General features: G+C 25.1%; 2 protein-coding genes across 2 annotated transcripts; one reads left to right on the forward strand and one right to left on the reverse strand.

Annotated features, from left to right (window-relative positions):
* The first annotated feature begins 874 nt into the window (after positions 1-874).
* On the forward strand, positions 875-12,300 carry LOC112691062 (protein spaetzle). Its single transcript, XM_025565192.1, has 7 exons — positions 875-1,143; positions 3,573-3,658; positions 8,954-9,244; positions 9,321-9,387; positions 9,526-9,585; positions 11,847-11,962; positions 12,024-12,300. The coding sequence occupies exons 1-7, from the start codon at positions 1,096-1,098 to the stop codon at positions 12,274-12,276; spliced, it is 921 nt and encodes a 306-aa protein (XP_025420977.1). The 5' UTR covers positions 875-1,095; the 3' UTR covers positions 12,277-12,300.
* Positions 12,301-12,461: 161 nt separating this feature from the next.
* On the reverse strand, positions 12,462-15,629 carry LOC112691063 (deoxynucleoside kinase-like). The gene is made up of 5 exons (XM_025565193.1): positions 15,121-15,629; positions 14,547-14,674; positions 14,166-14,344; positions 13,379-13,497; positions 12,462-12,745 (listed from the first exon to the last, which is right to left on the reverse strand). The coding sequence occupies exons 2-5, from the start codon at positions 14,661-14,663 to the stop codon at positions 12,486-12,488; spliced, it is 675 nt and encodes a 224-aa protein (XP_025420978.1). The 5' UTR covers positions 14,664-14,674; positions 15,121-15,629; the 3' UTR covers positions 12,462-12,485.
* Between the last annotated feature and the right edge of the window lie 2,238 nt (positions 15,630-17,867).

A 17,867-nucleotide genomic window follows, 5' to 3' on the forward strand; every position in this document is an offset into this window, starting at 1 on the left:
TTTATCTTATTTTATTTTAAGAAAATAATTTAAAAAAAAATAATTTTGGTGCTTACAAATAAAATTATCGTTCATAATAAACTACCAATAATTTATATATGGAAATATAATTTGTAATATATTACTACTTACCAGGATACTAAACATTTATTTATTGAAATTCAAGTAGTATAAGAACAAAAATCATATTTCATGACACGTGTAATAGATTAACAGATTAACGATAAATGTTTTGCGAAGGTACCTAATATTTGAAAATATTAAAATAAAATTATATTTCAATACAAGTGCCACCCCCTCTACAAGTTCCTTGATCGTTGCGTACATACCCAGATATGTCCTTACATGGTTGTATACCTAATTAAAATATGATTTGATGCAAAACATTTCAATCGCAAAATAAATACAATTAAACATTGAAATACTGAATAATTGCATAATATATGAAAATTACTCTAGGTACCTTTTATTCCTTTAGAATTTAGGAATTCGTACTATAATATTAGCCTATAAGTATTATATTGAAATAATTATTAATAGACAAACGAGAGTGAATATTAATTCCTTAAATCTATGAATTTGTTGATTTTCCTAGACTGAATTTATGTGTAGGTACTCACTAATTTTACATGTATGCATCTTACGTATGTGCATCCAAGCGCGGTGTGTATGTGTTTGTAAATATGTAAATATACATCTATATGTATAAAATGTATCAGTATATAATTAGTTCTTTATATATATATATATACACAGAATAACATTATAATAATTATGTTTTCAAGCATTCTATAATTGATCTGATAATGTACAATGGCGTAAGGTAGGCAAAACCGGTACGTGATAAACATATAATACTCATACCAACTAGCCCAGTAGTCTATTGACCAGTGCTAAAATATAACTCGAGTTGACCGGTTGTGTTTTTGAATAAATCTTTAAGCGATTAATCGTACGTCACGATTTAAAAATACATTGAACATAAAATGTATGAAATATTTAATTGAATACATTGATAATTATACACTACGCATACACACGTACATATATAATATATTTACATACACTTGACGTGGATTTGAAAAGCCTGTCAAAATGATCAAATTGCCGTGGCTGATGATTATGTTGGCTCTCATTAGTATGGTAATAAAATATTTTCGTAAATAAATAACAAGTATTAAATAATTTTATTGCTTAAATATTTATACATTTTATGATATAAATAGGTAGTATATAAATATTTAATATAAATTAATATTATACCGTGAAAAGTAAATTTTTTTTTTTAAAATCGTGTATTCAACCTATATAAAATACACGCATATGTGTGGTATGAATGTTAATTAAAACTTGTCTTATTTATTCGTGTTTTAAATCATTTATATAAGTAGTTATTAGTTGATTTAAATAATTTAAAAATCATATTTTAAATTTTTATTATCAATCACAGTACCTACCTACACAAAACATTTAAGTATTATAAGTTTAGAAATATTATAAATATATTAAATACTTATAATAATAATAAATACTATTTACAAAGTATTTATGTTAATAAGATTGTAATTTATCAATAAATCATAATAATATGCTAATAACTATATAATATATTTTTATGATGGCACTAAAATGTATACACTTATTTCTTAATAGTTAATTCATAAAATTATTAAAATTTGATTATTCATACAAGTAAAACAGTAAATTTAAAGTTAAATAAAATCTTATATTTGTAATTAATATGTATGATATAATTTAATCAACTTATTACGAATATAAATACATCGAAATCCATGTAATTTACTGACTTCCAACTAAAAATTCAATTAAATAATTAACGAAAATAACGGAATTTAATTAAAATAGAAGAAATCGATTTGTATATAAAAGGCTCGACTCATTTCACTCACTACGACATTGTACAGTAATATTTATATGTATATAAATATATTAATATGTTTATATGTAATATATTAATGTGTAAATATATATATATATATATATATACTATATATATTACTATTTTAAGTTAAAATCAGAAAAAATTAAAGCGCTCATTAAGTAATTTAATTTAAAACCTTAATGGATTATATATTTATTTAGTATGAATATTTATTTATTTTTAAAAATTAGCTGTTTTTTTTTTATTCGCAATTAGACTATCTCAAAAACATCATAACAATTAGAAAAAAACACCTTCAAAATACGGTTAGTTAATTCTAACACATTAAATTTAAATACCATTTAAAAATGAATGTATGCCATTATAATAGTCAATATAATTTTTACGTAGAAGTCGTATAAAGTTATTAGTATTTATAATATTTTAAAAATCTTAAATAATTTTCTAAAATAATATGAATGAAATTTTTTTGTAAAGTTTTATGAAAATACAAATTAATACATGACAATATTTGTTTAGATTATGATAGGATTAAAAATAAATTTCATCAAAAAACATTTTTGTAAATAATACCATAGTCTATTTATTATAACTATATGTTATTATAATAATATTTGATAATCACTATGATATCCTATGTGACCATATAATATACATAAATATACCTGTATATTTACCTATATATTTAAACTATCGATAATTTCAGCCAAAAATATTAAAATTTATTTTTGTATGCGTATTATCTTACTATTTTTCACTTGTACGGAATTAAACCTACGTCCGATATTTACTGCGAAAAGTTAGTACATTTCTTATGTAAAAACAATGGTCGGTCCATCATATAAAATATCAGTTACATGTTGATGCATTAATGCAGAAATTTTTATTTAAAATTTGAATATACGATTTATGAAACATGATGAGTAATTATAATAGGTAACGTACGGTAGTACGTTAGTCTTTATTTTAATTATACCACAATTATTGTTTTTAGAATATAATTGAATATCTAACAAAATGTATACACACGTAGTTTCTATTCAAAATTATGTATGCTATGAATGTTGTTCCTAAATTAGAAATTGTGATTACGCGTATACATATAGTGACATTACATGACATAACATGACATAACATTCTAGTTTTTTAAAACAAATGTGCGATTCAATTTTGATGTAAATTATGTCCATACATTCTCTTTATGAAATTTAAATTCTATTTCCAAAATAGCTGATGAAATAGTGAGTATAATATTACACTTATATATAATCAAATAAATCAATAATTCTATAATTGTCGATTATATTTTGGTAGGGTATTAGATTTTTGCAAATAACATATTATTTTATACTACTCGTAAGTTAGATACATGGTTATATTCTACTGAGTCCATTAAGTAGGGAACTTTTTACCTCTTGGTAGACCAATACATTCACTACTTAGTCACTCCTTTCAGAATGAGATATTGGTACGGAAATAAAATTAAAAAAAATTATATTTAAATCTACTCATTGATTAGTAAATACACAATTTAGATTTTTTTGATAAAATCATTTTTAATTTTGCTTTAAAATTATAATAGTTAAATTTATAAATTTAAAAAAATAATTTATAAAAAAGTTGTAAATATTAGGTTAATAAGATTATAATTAATTAATTAATTGTATAGGTCCAAAAAACTAATTCAATGACACAAAAATATACTTCAGAGGACACAGCTCTAAATACGACTCCAAGATTTATGGAATATCAAAGGTTAGTTGATTGATGATTTAAGTTTTTAAACATTATATTATATTATTAATATCAGTGCTTGATTTGGCAAAAATAAAGAAGGTAGACTCTGTTTAGTTTAAAAAAAATAGTCCCCAAGACTTGTTAAGCGTTATATTTATAACGTAATAATAGTAGGGGGACGCTAACATTTCTGAAAATTAGTTGGGGTACTCCGTCCCCCTGCGTCCCCCCCTCAAGTCAAGCACTGATTAATATGAAACACTAATCGAACTAAAAATTTCATCACTAAGCATTTGCTATATTTTATTTATTTTTTTTGCCTGCCTAATTGTTAGTATACCTTTCAAAATGTTAAAATTATGCTCCTGTTACTGATGTTTAATATTTTGTAAATTAAGATAAAAATATTAACATATCTATTTTTAATTGATTGTTTGATTTATCAGAAAATAATAAAATTTTAAATTAACTTTTTAGTTGTTTAAATTTTAAGACTTGTATAGTAAAATTGTTAGTGTCCAATATTATAAGACTTCAATTCTATTTATTACTGAAAATATTTAAAATGCCCATTAGGCTATACAATAAAAATGAAATTATCTAAAAAATTTTAAGTAAACATGAAAAAAACTACATTTTTTTCAAAATTATTTCCATCTATTTTAAAGGGATTTGCTTTCTCAAAATAATTAGGGCATTAATTATTCTACAAAGTTTTAGATGTTATTTATTTTTTATTTTCTTTCCTGAAAGTATTTATTGCAACCCATTATTCTTCGCTAATTGTGTAATTTTAAATAACTATATTTTCTTTAAAAAACCTTCTTTCATTTTACTCGAAGGCATTAACATAATTTTTTCGATGATAAGACCCAATAAGATGGATATATTAAATATATTATGTAGAACGACTTACGCCAATGGGAGCTAATTATGTTTAAGTATACCAAAATTCTAAAACGGATAGTATTCTCTTTTCTTGGAAGTCATTCAAAGAAGTAAACATTATCAATTACGGCAAAAATGAATGGTTCAAAATAACCTCATTGGACAACAGACATGCATTTAAAAGACACGAAATGCATTTTTATAATTTCAAAAAGTTTACAACAATATCTTATTCGATTTGTAAACGAAGACCAAAGTCATTAAAGAATAAAAATATATTGTCTGTTTTTGACTGAATTGTTCTTTTAAACTATTTACAATGTTATTAGGTATAACTTATATGCTTTAAACGTTTAGGCATTATCAAAATAGTTAATGCTCTAAACTTAAGAAACAAATTGGTAATGTAAATAACGCTATATCAATGTTACATGAAATAATAATTTCAAAAAACATTTATGGTGAGTAAATAAAATTATTACAGCTATATATAACAAACATGATAGATCCACAAAATAAAATGCTTATTATAAAAATATAAAATATTATGAATTGTTATAGTTAGCAATACCTAGGTATAAATGTATAATTTATGTTACGATTATTTAGAAAGACACTAGATACAATAGATATTGACGTATTGTTGAAATCTAGAACGTTTTGAGAGTTAATTTAAAATAAATAACGTCATAGGCACAAATAGAGGGGGTTGGAATTTTGAATTATTTTTTTCAAATTCCAGCATCATAAAATTTAATGATGTGTGATTTGTAATAATGTAAACAGTACTCTGTATTTATAATGGTAACGCCTAATTGTAAAATTGTTTATACATATATTAGTTGCTTTAGTCACCATTTTCATTAGACGAAAATAAGTTGTGGGGCAGTTTTATATAACTTGATGTATTTTATCTAGTATCATATAAGTTTATTTCAAGCATCATTGTTTACAGATTCAAAAAATTTAATTTTCAATAAGTTTGAGGTTTCTAATTTCATAGTTAGAAAAAGTAAGATCGATCCGTCATACACAAATTATAGATATAATATTATTAAAGTTTATAACCATAAACTAGATTCTAGTCACTAGAATATTATGTTTAAGTGATAACACGGTAATACAAATACTTATACCTACCTATTTTAACCTTAATAAAATTGTAATGGCATTGACCCCCTCGCCGTAAACCAAATCGTACTTTAAAATCATTACAAAATTATACAAATTAGAAATAATTTGTAATTCTAATTACTACAATGAATATATTAAAATTATTGAAAAAAAATGTCATATGTATAAATATAATAATATATTTTATTTTTTATAATACCCTTTGTAAATCATAATTTCTTGTTTTTCTGAAACAAAATCCGTGTCATCAAATATACAAGCCTAGACAAAATTTAAAATTTATATTGTCATTTTTAATTGTTGATTATCAGTATACAATTCATATTCTATCCAAAATAAAAGGTAACAAAATATGTTAAATGTTTATTCGTTTATAAATAATTGTCTGAAGAAAATTTGTTTGAAAAATAATAAATTATTTTTCTCCTTATAATTTAATAGAAATGAGTTGTAAAAAAATCTACATACTAATTAGTCATCATTCATATTGATTCATTACGCAAATACTTAACAATCACAATATTGCATTGATTTTTCATTCGACGTAACATTTCAAAATACGGCTCTTCGCTCGTAGATATTTTATATATTAACAGTCATGACCAGAGCTCAGATTTTATAGCGCTAAAAAGTATTAAAATATGTACTATAATATCCCATAAAAACATTAAATTACTAACAAATAGCAAAAAAACGTATATTAATAAACTATAATAATTTATAAACGTAACCAAACGATCACCTGTTAGGTTAGTCACACCTAATTTGCTGACCGTAAGATGCGTGTAAAAGGGATTGGATGAGGGCAGCAGTTTATCCAATATTGGATGCAGATGAAGGCCAAACGGACCTACAGCTGCATACCAAATAGCTGTAGGTGACGATGGAAGACATCTCCATGACTACAGTACTTCGATGTGAAACGGGAAACCCATCACATTAACATCCTTAACATTAGCAGAATGAATTATCAACTCAACGTAAAAAATTCCGGACGAAAAATAGTCTCCCATTCGGATGTCTGGGTGGAGACTACCTTGAGAGATGCAAAGTGGAAGTACAAAATAATTGGTACCTGGAATGTAAGATCCCTTGGAAGATGTGGAAAATTTGAAAATCTTAAGCTCCCTAACCCCGAAAAATGAATTAATAATAATAAATTAAATTTTATTTTTTTGTTTCTTTATTTGTTAATATTATAGTTATTATTTATATGAAACGAATAATAGCACAGAAATAATAGAAATAATAACACAATATTATCATTGTTAATTTTAACAATATAATCATTAATATGTCTCAAGTTTATTATTTTAACTTATGTTATTTAAATAGTACCCACTCACCCTCTTATTTTTAGGTGTAGGGCTGCTACACCAAGCAATAAGGTTGGGAACCACTGATGCAAAGTGTTTTTGACGCTCTTGAATTGTGTATTAAAGACCTGTTTTAAAATATTTCTAAGCTCTTTCAAATATTTGCAACATATTATCTGTTACATCGTGTTAACCAGAAACAAGTTGTTCGACATTAAAACAAATAGGTACAAACGTATCTTAGAAATTATGTTGGCCAGTTAAGACTTAATTAATTAGAATCATTAAATAATCACGCGAAGTCAAAGTAACAGTTGAGAGGTAATATTGTTATAAATATCGTTTGAAATATCTTTCAAAAATGACTGATTTAATTTTATAATTTATTATTTTTGTTATAAATAACTATTGACCATATACTGGGGTAATGAATACATATTAATTAATTAAATTAAAAGTTATACATTATACGCATTATGTATAATATTTAATGTGTTTATGGTATAATTAACAACCCCCTTGCAAAAATCCTAGCTACGCCAATGAGTGGTATATGTGGTTAAGTAGCTAACTTATTCAGGACTGGTATAAGACATATGTGGACTGCGCATTCGCACAGGATGATTATTCTCAATACTTATAATTTTTAAGACTTTAAATTTATAGTTTTTCACTGCATTATAAACAAACAAACATAAAATATCAAAGATTTCACAAATTTCAAGGCAAGAAAAGTGTTTCAATAATAGTTAGAATTACTATTTTTATAATACTAATAAAAATTATATAAATAAACTCTAAGTAACTTTCATTTCTATTTTTTAATATAATTATGAGCGTATAACTGAGATGATATACTAATTCACACAATATATATTATTTTTGCACCAAACATACATCAACAAAACAAATCATGGTTCATACTCATGTGTATAGTAATTTTTTTTAATTATTTCCCATTAATTATTCAAATTATTTCTAAGTCATCTCATAATGATTAAGATAATTACAACTTGTTAAGTTACATGATACCTGAATATTTATATAACTGTTGTGAAATTCCTAAATTATTTATGCATGAATAAAAAATAGCTGTATTAGGGCGGTATTTTTATAAATTGGCAAAGGACGGCTAAATTTCTAATTCCGACACTGAACTTACTGCGAAACTTAAGTAATGTATTGTAAAAATTATGGGAAATTTTTTGGTGACATCAGAACAATAGTTTACGATTAATTCATTCTCTGAAAAATAATTATAGGTATGAAAACAGAAAGATCGCGTAATTAATCTAAAACGTACTTTTCCTTAATAGATTTTGTTCTAAATTACCAAAATGAAAAATAATAAGTATAAATAGCCAAAGTGGATGAAGCATTATTTTCATAGGTGCAGCCAGTGGCACCGAATGAAATTAAAACTGCCAATTCAAGTAATTAAATTAGTTTACCCACCTCTTCCAATGTATCACCCTTTTAAATATCCAAACATTTTTTTTTTTAAGCATCTATAAATAATAATACTATTTTGAATAGAAAACATTTTCCAAGTTATATGTAAAATAATTAATTTAATATTTTGATCTTTTTTTTTTTTTAATTTAAATTTTCTAGGCAATTTAATTGAACTACCTGGAGTACGTGTTTGGCACTACTGGGTACAGCACATGATTCCATGATAACTTTTATTTAATTTATTACTTTTAACTGAAACTCCATAAATAAGTACAAAACTCCATTAGCTATACCCATTATATAGGCATGAGAAATATGAGATGACAAAAATATACAAGTATATTAATGAAATAAGTTCCTAACCCAGAAACAATAAAAGTTCAGCACCTGTAGATATACTCGGACTAGATTTAGTTTAAACACTTGTCTCATATTGAATATTGATCCTTGTCGCATTGCTACCGATGTATAATAAAACTAATTTAAATCTATAAATTATGTTTGTATATTACATGTTTAGTATTGGACATCGAGCGAATATTAAAAACACAAATTCAAGCACTGTATTCATGTCGAACCGAACAAGTTATGAGTTGAAAAAAGAATATTCAACCAATAACAGTAACATACAATTTAATAACAATAAAAAATTACCTCCAAATAAACCGTCATCAATAATTACATTTCCAAGTAACATCGATATAAGGAAAGGCTCTGGAATTTCAATCAAAAAACTTATACCAGATCATCATGAGATTGAAAAGTGTTCAAAGAACGAAAGTTTTTGCGCAGAAGTTGATAATTATCCTAGGTAAATCAAATCATGCATTAAAAATAAATAAAATGTTCTACATCTAAAATTGATAATTTATTAAATTTATTATTAGGCATGATGTGCTACGTATTCTAAGAACCAGCAAGTTTATGTCGTCTACCTTTTTTGGTGTAGATACTGTGAGTGAAGTATAATATAATTATTATAAAACAATTATTTAGTAAATAATCTTAATTTATTGGAAACTGAACTTCCTATAAGTTTTAATAGTATAAAAATGATTAATGTTAATATAATATAAAATATTTATGTTGTAGATAAATGATATAGAGACAAGATTTTCTTTTGATAACCTTCAGCCATTCTGTGAATCTAAAGTGAGTATCAACAAATGTCACTAAATAGAATTCAGTAAAAAAATATTATTGCTAACTGTAAAACTAAACAAATATTCATGTGTTTAATAGGTAATACTTACTATATAACAGAAGTGATAGTCGATCGCAACTCCTTTTCATTTTATTAGAAAACAATTGAATCGCTTATTACAGAAACCCCGTAAGAGACAAAAATTTCGAAACATATTATTTTCCACTTGCTTATATCTTTTTAGTAGACACATCGATTTTTGCAGAAGCCCCATCTTATTTACGTGGCCAATTCGCGTCTTTGAAATTTTTGTTTGGAGCAGAAACCCCTAAGTAATGTCATGTAATACAAAAAATACAAACAAGTGGAAAATAATATGTTTCGAAATTTTTGTCTCTTACGGGGTTTCTGTAATAAGCGATTCAATTAAAATATTTATTTTATTTTTGTGTAAATGTTTGTATCATTGTTCAGCCCATGAATATAAAAATTAAATTAATAAAAGTTAAAAACATAGTAATAAATAACTATGAAAAACAAAATTATATACTGAGATCTATAGCTATATAGGTATATTGTACATAATCTAATGGATAATCCATATTAAATAACAGTATTTATCACATTCGTTTAAATTGATAAAATACAGGTACTGAAATAGGTGCTATGAAAAATTGTAAAATTATGATTATCTATTAATATTTCAAACTGAAAAAATAAAGAAAGTATAACATGTATATATATACACAATATATTTTTGTTCAATAAAACTCTTTTTTGGTTGATTGCGACAACCTAAAAAGACTTAGAAGTTGATCATAAGTCTATATAAGTTGGCTAACACTGCTATATAGGATTAAATATAAAATATTTATTAATCATTATATATTTATACATATATACATACAATATTTCTTAGAACTTATTTAAACCGTGTCATAAAAAAAATAATTTTTTTATTATATAATTAAATTTTATCCATAAGTTATATATAAGTAAAAAAAAAATGTTAGTTGTCGTTTTGTTATAAATCAATGAATAATGATATTATAATGTATGTGTCAATGTTGTAAAACCTCACTGGGTTATAACACATATGTTTGTAATCATTTATTAAGCTACTGTTAAGTCTTCAAAATATAATGAATAAGATTTTCAATTGAAAAATATATAAAAGTCATAATTATTGAAAAACATTGAGTCACTTTTGTTCAATTTTTAAATATAAAAAAACATTCTTATTTTGTGTAGGTACATAATTTAAGATTACAATTAAAAAAAGTCATCCTTGTAAATAAATTTCATATTTTCTATTTTACAAAATCTTTTAAGTATTTAACTAAATATTGATTTACCTAATAAAATCTATAATTATAAAACCTTAATTTAAAAAATTCAATATTTTTCAAATTTTTTTCAATTTGAGAATTTACTAAGATTGAAAAATTATGATTTTAGAAGTTTCTTTGACTTCAGTTAGCACAGACACAGAAAATAATCATTAATGGATGTAAATTTTAGGAATATTTGTTCAATACTTATAAGTTCTCAAAATTGGTAGTCTCATTATATTTCTATTCAAAATAGATATTAGATAATTCAGAAATTTAGTAATTCAAGAATATATATATACATTACAATTAACATAAATAATTTTTAACAAATGATTTAATAACTATTATTTTATATTTTTTTCTCTAGGAAAAACAATGAACCAAAAATAAATAGATATGAATCAATGATAAGTTCCTGTTATCTAATAATATATATTATGTAATTTAAAAACACAAAAATAATTCAACTGAACACTAATTTGTTATTTTTTGTTAGTAAGATAAAGACGATATATAATAAAATAATTATTCCTTTATTCTTAACTAATTTGTGATTATGCCTATATTTAGAGAATCATAATAAGGCTGTTGTCATAAAATATAATACATCAAAATATAAAATAACACAAAAAGGTTTTATAAAATTTTAGGGGCAATTTTAATAATTAAAAAAATTAATTGAATTTGAAATTAAAATTGCAATAATGCAAAATGTCATGTGCAACATAAAAATTTTTGAACAGTGTATTCTTTTCATCTAATAACAGTAGTTTTGAATGTAATAGATAGTTGAGGTTTTAAAATGAAATTAAAAATTGAGTACGAGTTATCAATAAAACTAGTAATGGACATATGTTCTATTTATCATCATATTCTTACACGTATAAGTTGTTAAGAACTCAATATTATTTAATTTTAATAAAAAAAATTTCTAGGAGGAAATAATATTTCCAGAAGCAAGTGAAAATAAAGATTCAGATTGGCGTTTTATCATTCAAGATAAAAATGATGATAGTAACTATAGACAAGGAATCAGAGTGGAAAAATGTGTGTAAGTATAAAAAATATAAATATTTAACTAAGAAATAAAAATTACCTCATTATTTGTCTAGAAATGCTGATAAAACATGTAAATTTGGGGATCATTTGCCACAGGGCTACATAACAACTTGTGTACAAAAATACACGTATAAGAAATTGATGGCCATAAAAGAAACAAATGAAATATATTATGATAGTTTTAAATTACCATCTTGTTGTATGTGCATGTATACTGTAAATACTGGGTTATTAACCAGAAAAGGTGGATTATCAGAAGATGAGACAATGATTCAAAGTCGATTTGAACATAAAAAAAAAAATTAAGCTTTAGGTTTTTAACACATGATACGGAGTATTAATTAACAAATTTAAATTAATAATGTTGATTATTTTTTGTTTTTTTTTTTATTTTTTTAAATACTTTATTTTCTTTAGATAAATTTCACAGAGTTGATAAATTTCATAACCAAGATACAATATCCAAAAATTAGGTTTGATATAAATATAACTAAATGTATTAATATATAATTTATTCAAGAACAAAGAACTGGTAGATTACCTAATATATTTTTTTCATAAGTTTTATATAAGTCTACCAGCTGATTGTCTGATAAATCATTGTTAACATCAATAACCAATAATGGAACAGATAGATTACATGTTTTTTCCATCAGCCATTTTTCATGATATTTGTGTAAATCAACTAAGTATTCAAGTTCAACTGTACGCTCTTCAGGGCGATTACGACGTTGCATTCTTTTATACACTACTTCTGGTAAAGTTCTTAAATATACTGAAACATGACATGTTTAAATTAAAAATTTTAAATATTAACAATCTATAATATACACACAAAATATTTCAAAGATATTTATAAAATGCTTATACTTAAGTTTAACATTATTTTATAAAATATTAACTTACTAAAATATCTTTTAGCAATAAAAAACAAATAATATGTAAAAATTCTATACTTTTTTAAATTAAGTAAAAAAAAAACTCCAGACCTTTTGTGCTCCATTATAAAATTGTAATAAAATGATGTATATACAATTATTTAGAAGCACACTAAACCTAGAATAAATTTTAATTTTTGAATAGTCATCACAATTGATCAAAGTTTTAAATATAATTTATGTAATTTCATTTTTGAAACATAAACTTTTAAACTTTTATTTAAAAAAAAAAAAAACTGTAAAATAAAATAGGTAATTAAATCTACTAAAAAAATGCAATAATTTACTTTATATAATAATAACTATATAAATAAAATAATTAGGTTTAAATAATAGAAGATAATTTTATTCCAATTACATTTTTGGAAGTTAAAGATAACAAACCTATAAGGATACAGTTATATGATATTTTCAGGGAGAGGAATGTGGAAAACAAATAACAAAATAAATGTATAGAAGTTAATATTTACCAATTAGATCCAAACCAATGTCTACATTCTTTTCAATATATTCAAACCACTGACACATTACACCGTACTCAGGACTAGATAATAAACCTTTGTCATGAGCCATTTCCACAAAGCAATACCTATAAAAAATATATAATAATTTCTGTGTGTATTTAATAAACATAAAAAATAATAACTTACTATTAAATAAAAAAAAATCAATAAACTCAAATTATATTTTTAATTTATAAATACTTATACTAAATAATAGAATGAAAAATAAATTTATAAATAAATATTTTTAAAGGAAAAAAATTGTTATACTTATTTTATATATTTTAATAAAAATTAAGATTTAAAAAAAGTTGAATTGGTTAACCTATATCTAATAGTTCTTTGTATTTACACTATTAATTATATTTAAATTATTATCTATAAGATTGAATGAGTAAATATTTAATTAATGTATTTCAAATTAAACATAAATGGCAAATTATTAAACTATTTTTCATTTAAAAATCAATGAATAAGTATACATAATTTGATTAAAATTAAAAATCAAGAAAAATATTAATTTGATATTTCTATTACATTATTGCTATTATTGTATTGATATATAATATTTTATTATAATTTAAAGATATTTACTTATATTTATCCTGATATTATTAAGGTAGTAAGACATTAAATATTCAGTAAAAAAGTTTGAACTAAGTATATTATAATATATATTGAAATGATAAAATTAAATAATAAAAAATATAACTTAGTTTCAAAAATAATAATTGTATTGTAACATTAATATTACCTATTATTTTGCAAAGAACGTTCAAATAATTGAATATCTTTATTAGTTGGTTTAGATTGTAATTTTAAACGACTTAATTGTACATTATGCTGAAAAGCGAAATTCCATCTGTGAGGATCAGAATATGCCAATTGAAGTAAATTATGACCATTTAAATCTCGCCACATTTCTATTGGTTCCTAAAAAAAAAAAAAATTAATTATGTCCATAGATAATTAAAAACTTTTATATATATATAAGAAAAAATGTAAGGTTAAAAACCAAAAATTAATACATTTGTAGTAGATACACGATATAAATATATATAATATGTTGCATTTATATATTACAATATCAAAATAAATACAAAAGGAGGATAAAAATTTAAAAATATAAAATTACTGGATTTGTTTCAACATTCATATAATTTCCAAAATGCTTAATTAAAGTTGATTTGCCAGATCCAACATTTCCTTCTATTGCTACACGGAAAGGTTTTTTAATTATTTGCTTGTTCATGTTAAAAAATTCTGTAACCAAAACATAATTAATTTTAGTCTATATTTTTAATTTAAAAAACATACAATACAAGATATACCATAAAATTAGATAGGTAGTTTTAATATACTATAGTTTACACAATATTTTGAATCAAATTTATTCAAACAAAAAAATTTAAGAATCAATAGATGAAAAATTGAAAAACAATACTAAAATACAAAATGCATATAGTTCCTAATAAAAAATTAACATTATAAATTTAATATTTGATTTATACTAAAATGGCAAAAAGAAAAATAACAACTGAAGTATGATCATAAACATGTACGAGTGTCTATGTTTAGTCTGATCCTACACTAAATAGAATAAAATTTTATCTTTTAAATTATCTTTTAATTTTATCTTTTCGGTAAATAAAAACCAAAGTATAATTTAAATAAATACATGTCGACCCATTAAACGAATAGTTTTTTACCGGAAAAATGATTTCGTCAGAGATCTGCCGGACAGTGGACTACACATTAACTACTGAACTACAATCTACGAACAATCACGCATTGAATCTTAATAAACCGGACGACATCATGTGTCGACTAATGCCGAAGTACTTCGAGTACCAGTCGTGCGACACAGCTCGCCGAAATAGTCAATCGATATGAATAGCACAAGAACGAAGAAGACGGATGAAGAATGATTAGTTAAGCGACTAATTACAATGACTAGTTATCATAAACAACCCTAACGTCCCAAACGTTTCTAGTGACAATGAAATAAAAGCGGGAACAGCTTATAAAGTTCGACCATTGATTATAGAATATTCTATAATCAATGGTTCGACGAACCAACTCAATGACAACCGGGAAAATACGTTGGCAAAACCGTTGATAAGAAATATTTTAAATAAACCAAGGTGGATAAATAGAGATGACAACACTTCCTATCTAATACCATTATGATAGCGGGCCGAAAAAATTACACCACTTGTAACTGCCACCGGGAGCGCTGTCTACCCGATGAAGGCTCATTATTACGCTCATTACTATGGTTTTGTATTGCAAATTATATATTATTTAAGCTTTATTTATTAATATTTTCGATTTTCAATAGTGATGAACCTAAAAATTATATGTGTACCTTTTAATTCATATAATTTATTAATAAGAAATGTTAACAACAATAGTTTTTATCTAAATCAATCTTGATATTTTCTTCAACCTTTTTTGACTATTTTTTTTTGTGTGATATTTGATTGTTATATCTTTTACATGCAAATGTCATTCTCGTGTTCAAATAAAAGCCCATCAAACTGCTGATCTACTAACACTAAAGCAACTTCATTTGCCGTTGGTGCATTATACCTGCCTCTATGTTCTTCTGGTGGTTTTTTATCTGCATGTATTACAACTTTAAATGACTCTGAAGGAGGTATTTTATCGATGGCACTTTTCAGATCTTTTATATATGGATTCACTTGATGTAGCATATCCTGCAGTTATTTGATTAAATTGGGTTTTAAGTTAGGATCTTTAGAACACCGAATATTTACTTCTCGTTCGTCTTCACCGACAAAATAGATTTGAAGGTACTGTGCGCCCTGTCCGGGTTCAGGTAATAAACTTCCAATTAAATGGTAGACTTGTCCTTTAACTTTAAAAGTCGGTAAGAAACCGTCTGCTATTACCTGTTTACCACCAAATGACGTCATCTGAAAACAGGCGTTATATTTTCTAATATTGTTCATGAATTGCACATGATCTGGGTGCAGAGCGTTAACCAAACTGTAGAAAGGTTCAGGTAGTTGTTTTAACCTCTCAAGTTGTACTTTTCCGGCGCTACAACACATACCAAGTGTCTCATCTTTCCACTTCAAAGCGTTGCACCACTGACACTTATAGGTCATAGAACCCAAAGCTACACAGGTGTCAGTTCTATATGCAATATCTGGATCATATGTCATACCTGAATGCACCTTGCTTTTCCATAGACGCATAGTAGTATTTTCCTTATACCAAGATTCAGTTTGATTCTGTCTATATTTTTTTTGTGCTTTTTTTATTTATTTTTTTCTTGTGTAATTAGTAAATCTAGCCCTTCGTTTTCGACAGGACGAAATAGATTGATCTGTTTCACTTGATTGGGATAGTGAAATGTTTGCAGAAATGTTACTGTGTACTGAAGATGCAATAGGTGAATGTTCGCGTTCATCGACCAGTTTCTCAATACGACTCTGAGTATTGTTTTCTGTCGCAATAAGAAGATAAGCATCAAAATGTCCATCGGGCAAATCTTGTCCAAATCGTAAAAGCTTTACTGGACAATCATTAGACCCGGACTCCGTGTATAAGATACCATTTCGTTAAACTTTAAAATTAAATGAAAATATACATCCCGCTGCTATAAACCCACAAAGCCCACCATAAGTTTCATTTTTTATCATATCAGCATAATATTCATTGGCCGTTGAGTAATTATCACCATTTCTATTGTGGGACATAAATGAAAACTTGGTCCAGTCATTCACCACATGTCCAACAATTAGTGATCGCACCTCCATCGCATTGTCTTGTGTTCCGTGTATTAAAAAAGAAAGAGCTCGGAATAAACAGGCACCATCGCCAACAATGGGGACAACAGTATGTTGTTCAAGTTCTCCATTAACTAAAAGACTTTCTTTAGCCATTTCTTAGGTAATTAAATTAAACAACGTTAAATTAATCCTCCTAACAACAAAAACCGAACACGGAAAAATCTAAAAAACTAATCCGGCAGTAAGCTGTTTTATATTACACTTGTATACCGAAACCGTTTACTGGTCCTTTTACTAGGCTATCGCTACGACAACGACAACGACAAAGCGGCCAAGTACATATAATTTACAGCACGTAGGCATACATTTTATATAAGCAAACGTTTTCGTCACACGCAGCTATAAATATAATATGTAGGATAATCACAATAAACGACAACGGTGCTACCGCGGCTCTATCGGCCGAAAACGCGTTAACGCCGACTTAGGACCTTTAGGTTAGGTTAGTTAGGTTTAATAATACAAATTACTTGTAAAAATTTTCTTTTACCGATTTCAACCCTTTAAATTCAAAATTTCGAAAAATCCTTTCTTAGCGCACGTCTACATCATAATAGCTATCTGTATGCCAAATTTCAGCCAGATCCGTCCAATGGTTTGAGCTGTGCGTTGATAGCAGTCAATCAGCTTACTGT

This window comes from Sipha flava, unplaced genomic scaffold (genome assembly GCF_003268045.1).
Source record: "Sipha flava isolate LNK unplaced genomic scaffold, YSA_version1 553_pilon_pilon, whole genome shotgun sequence".
NCBI classification, from domain to species: Eukaryota; Metazoa; Arthropoda; class Insecta; order Hemiptera; family Aphididae; genus Sipha; species Sipha flava.

Coding starts and splice junctions, on each gene's coding strand:
- LOC112691062 (XM_025565192.1), top strand. CDS start 1,096: ATGATCAAATTGCCGTGGCTGATGATTATGTTGGCTCTCATTAGTATG. Junction 3,659..8,953: donor AGATTTATGGAATATCAAAG/GTTAGTTGATTG, acceptor TTACATGTTTAG/TATTGGACATCGAGCGAATA. Junction 11,963..12,023: donor ATCAGAGTGGAAAAATGTGT/GTAAGTATAAAA, acceptor TTATTTGTCTAG/AAATGCTGATAAAACATGTA.
- LOC112691063 (XM_025565193.1), bottom strand. CDS start 14,663: ATGAACAAGCAAATAATTAAAAAACCTTTCCGTGTAGCAATAGAAGGA. Junction 14,345..14,546: donor TGAATGTTGAAACAAATCCA/GTAATTTTATAT, acceptor TTTTTTTTTTAG/GAACCAATAGAAATGTGGCG. Junction 12,746..13,378: donor CATTGGTTTGGATCTAATTG/GTAAATATTAAC, acceptor GTCATGTTTCAG/TATATTTAAGAACTTTACCA.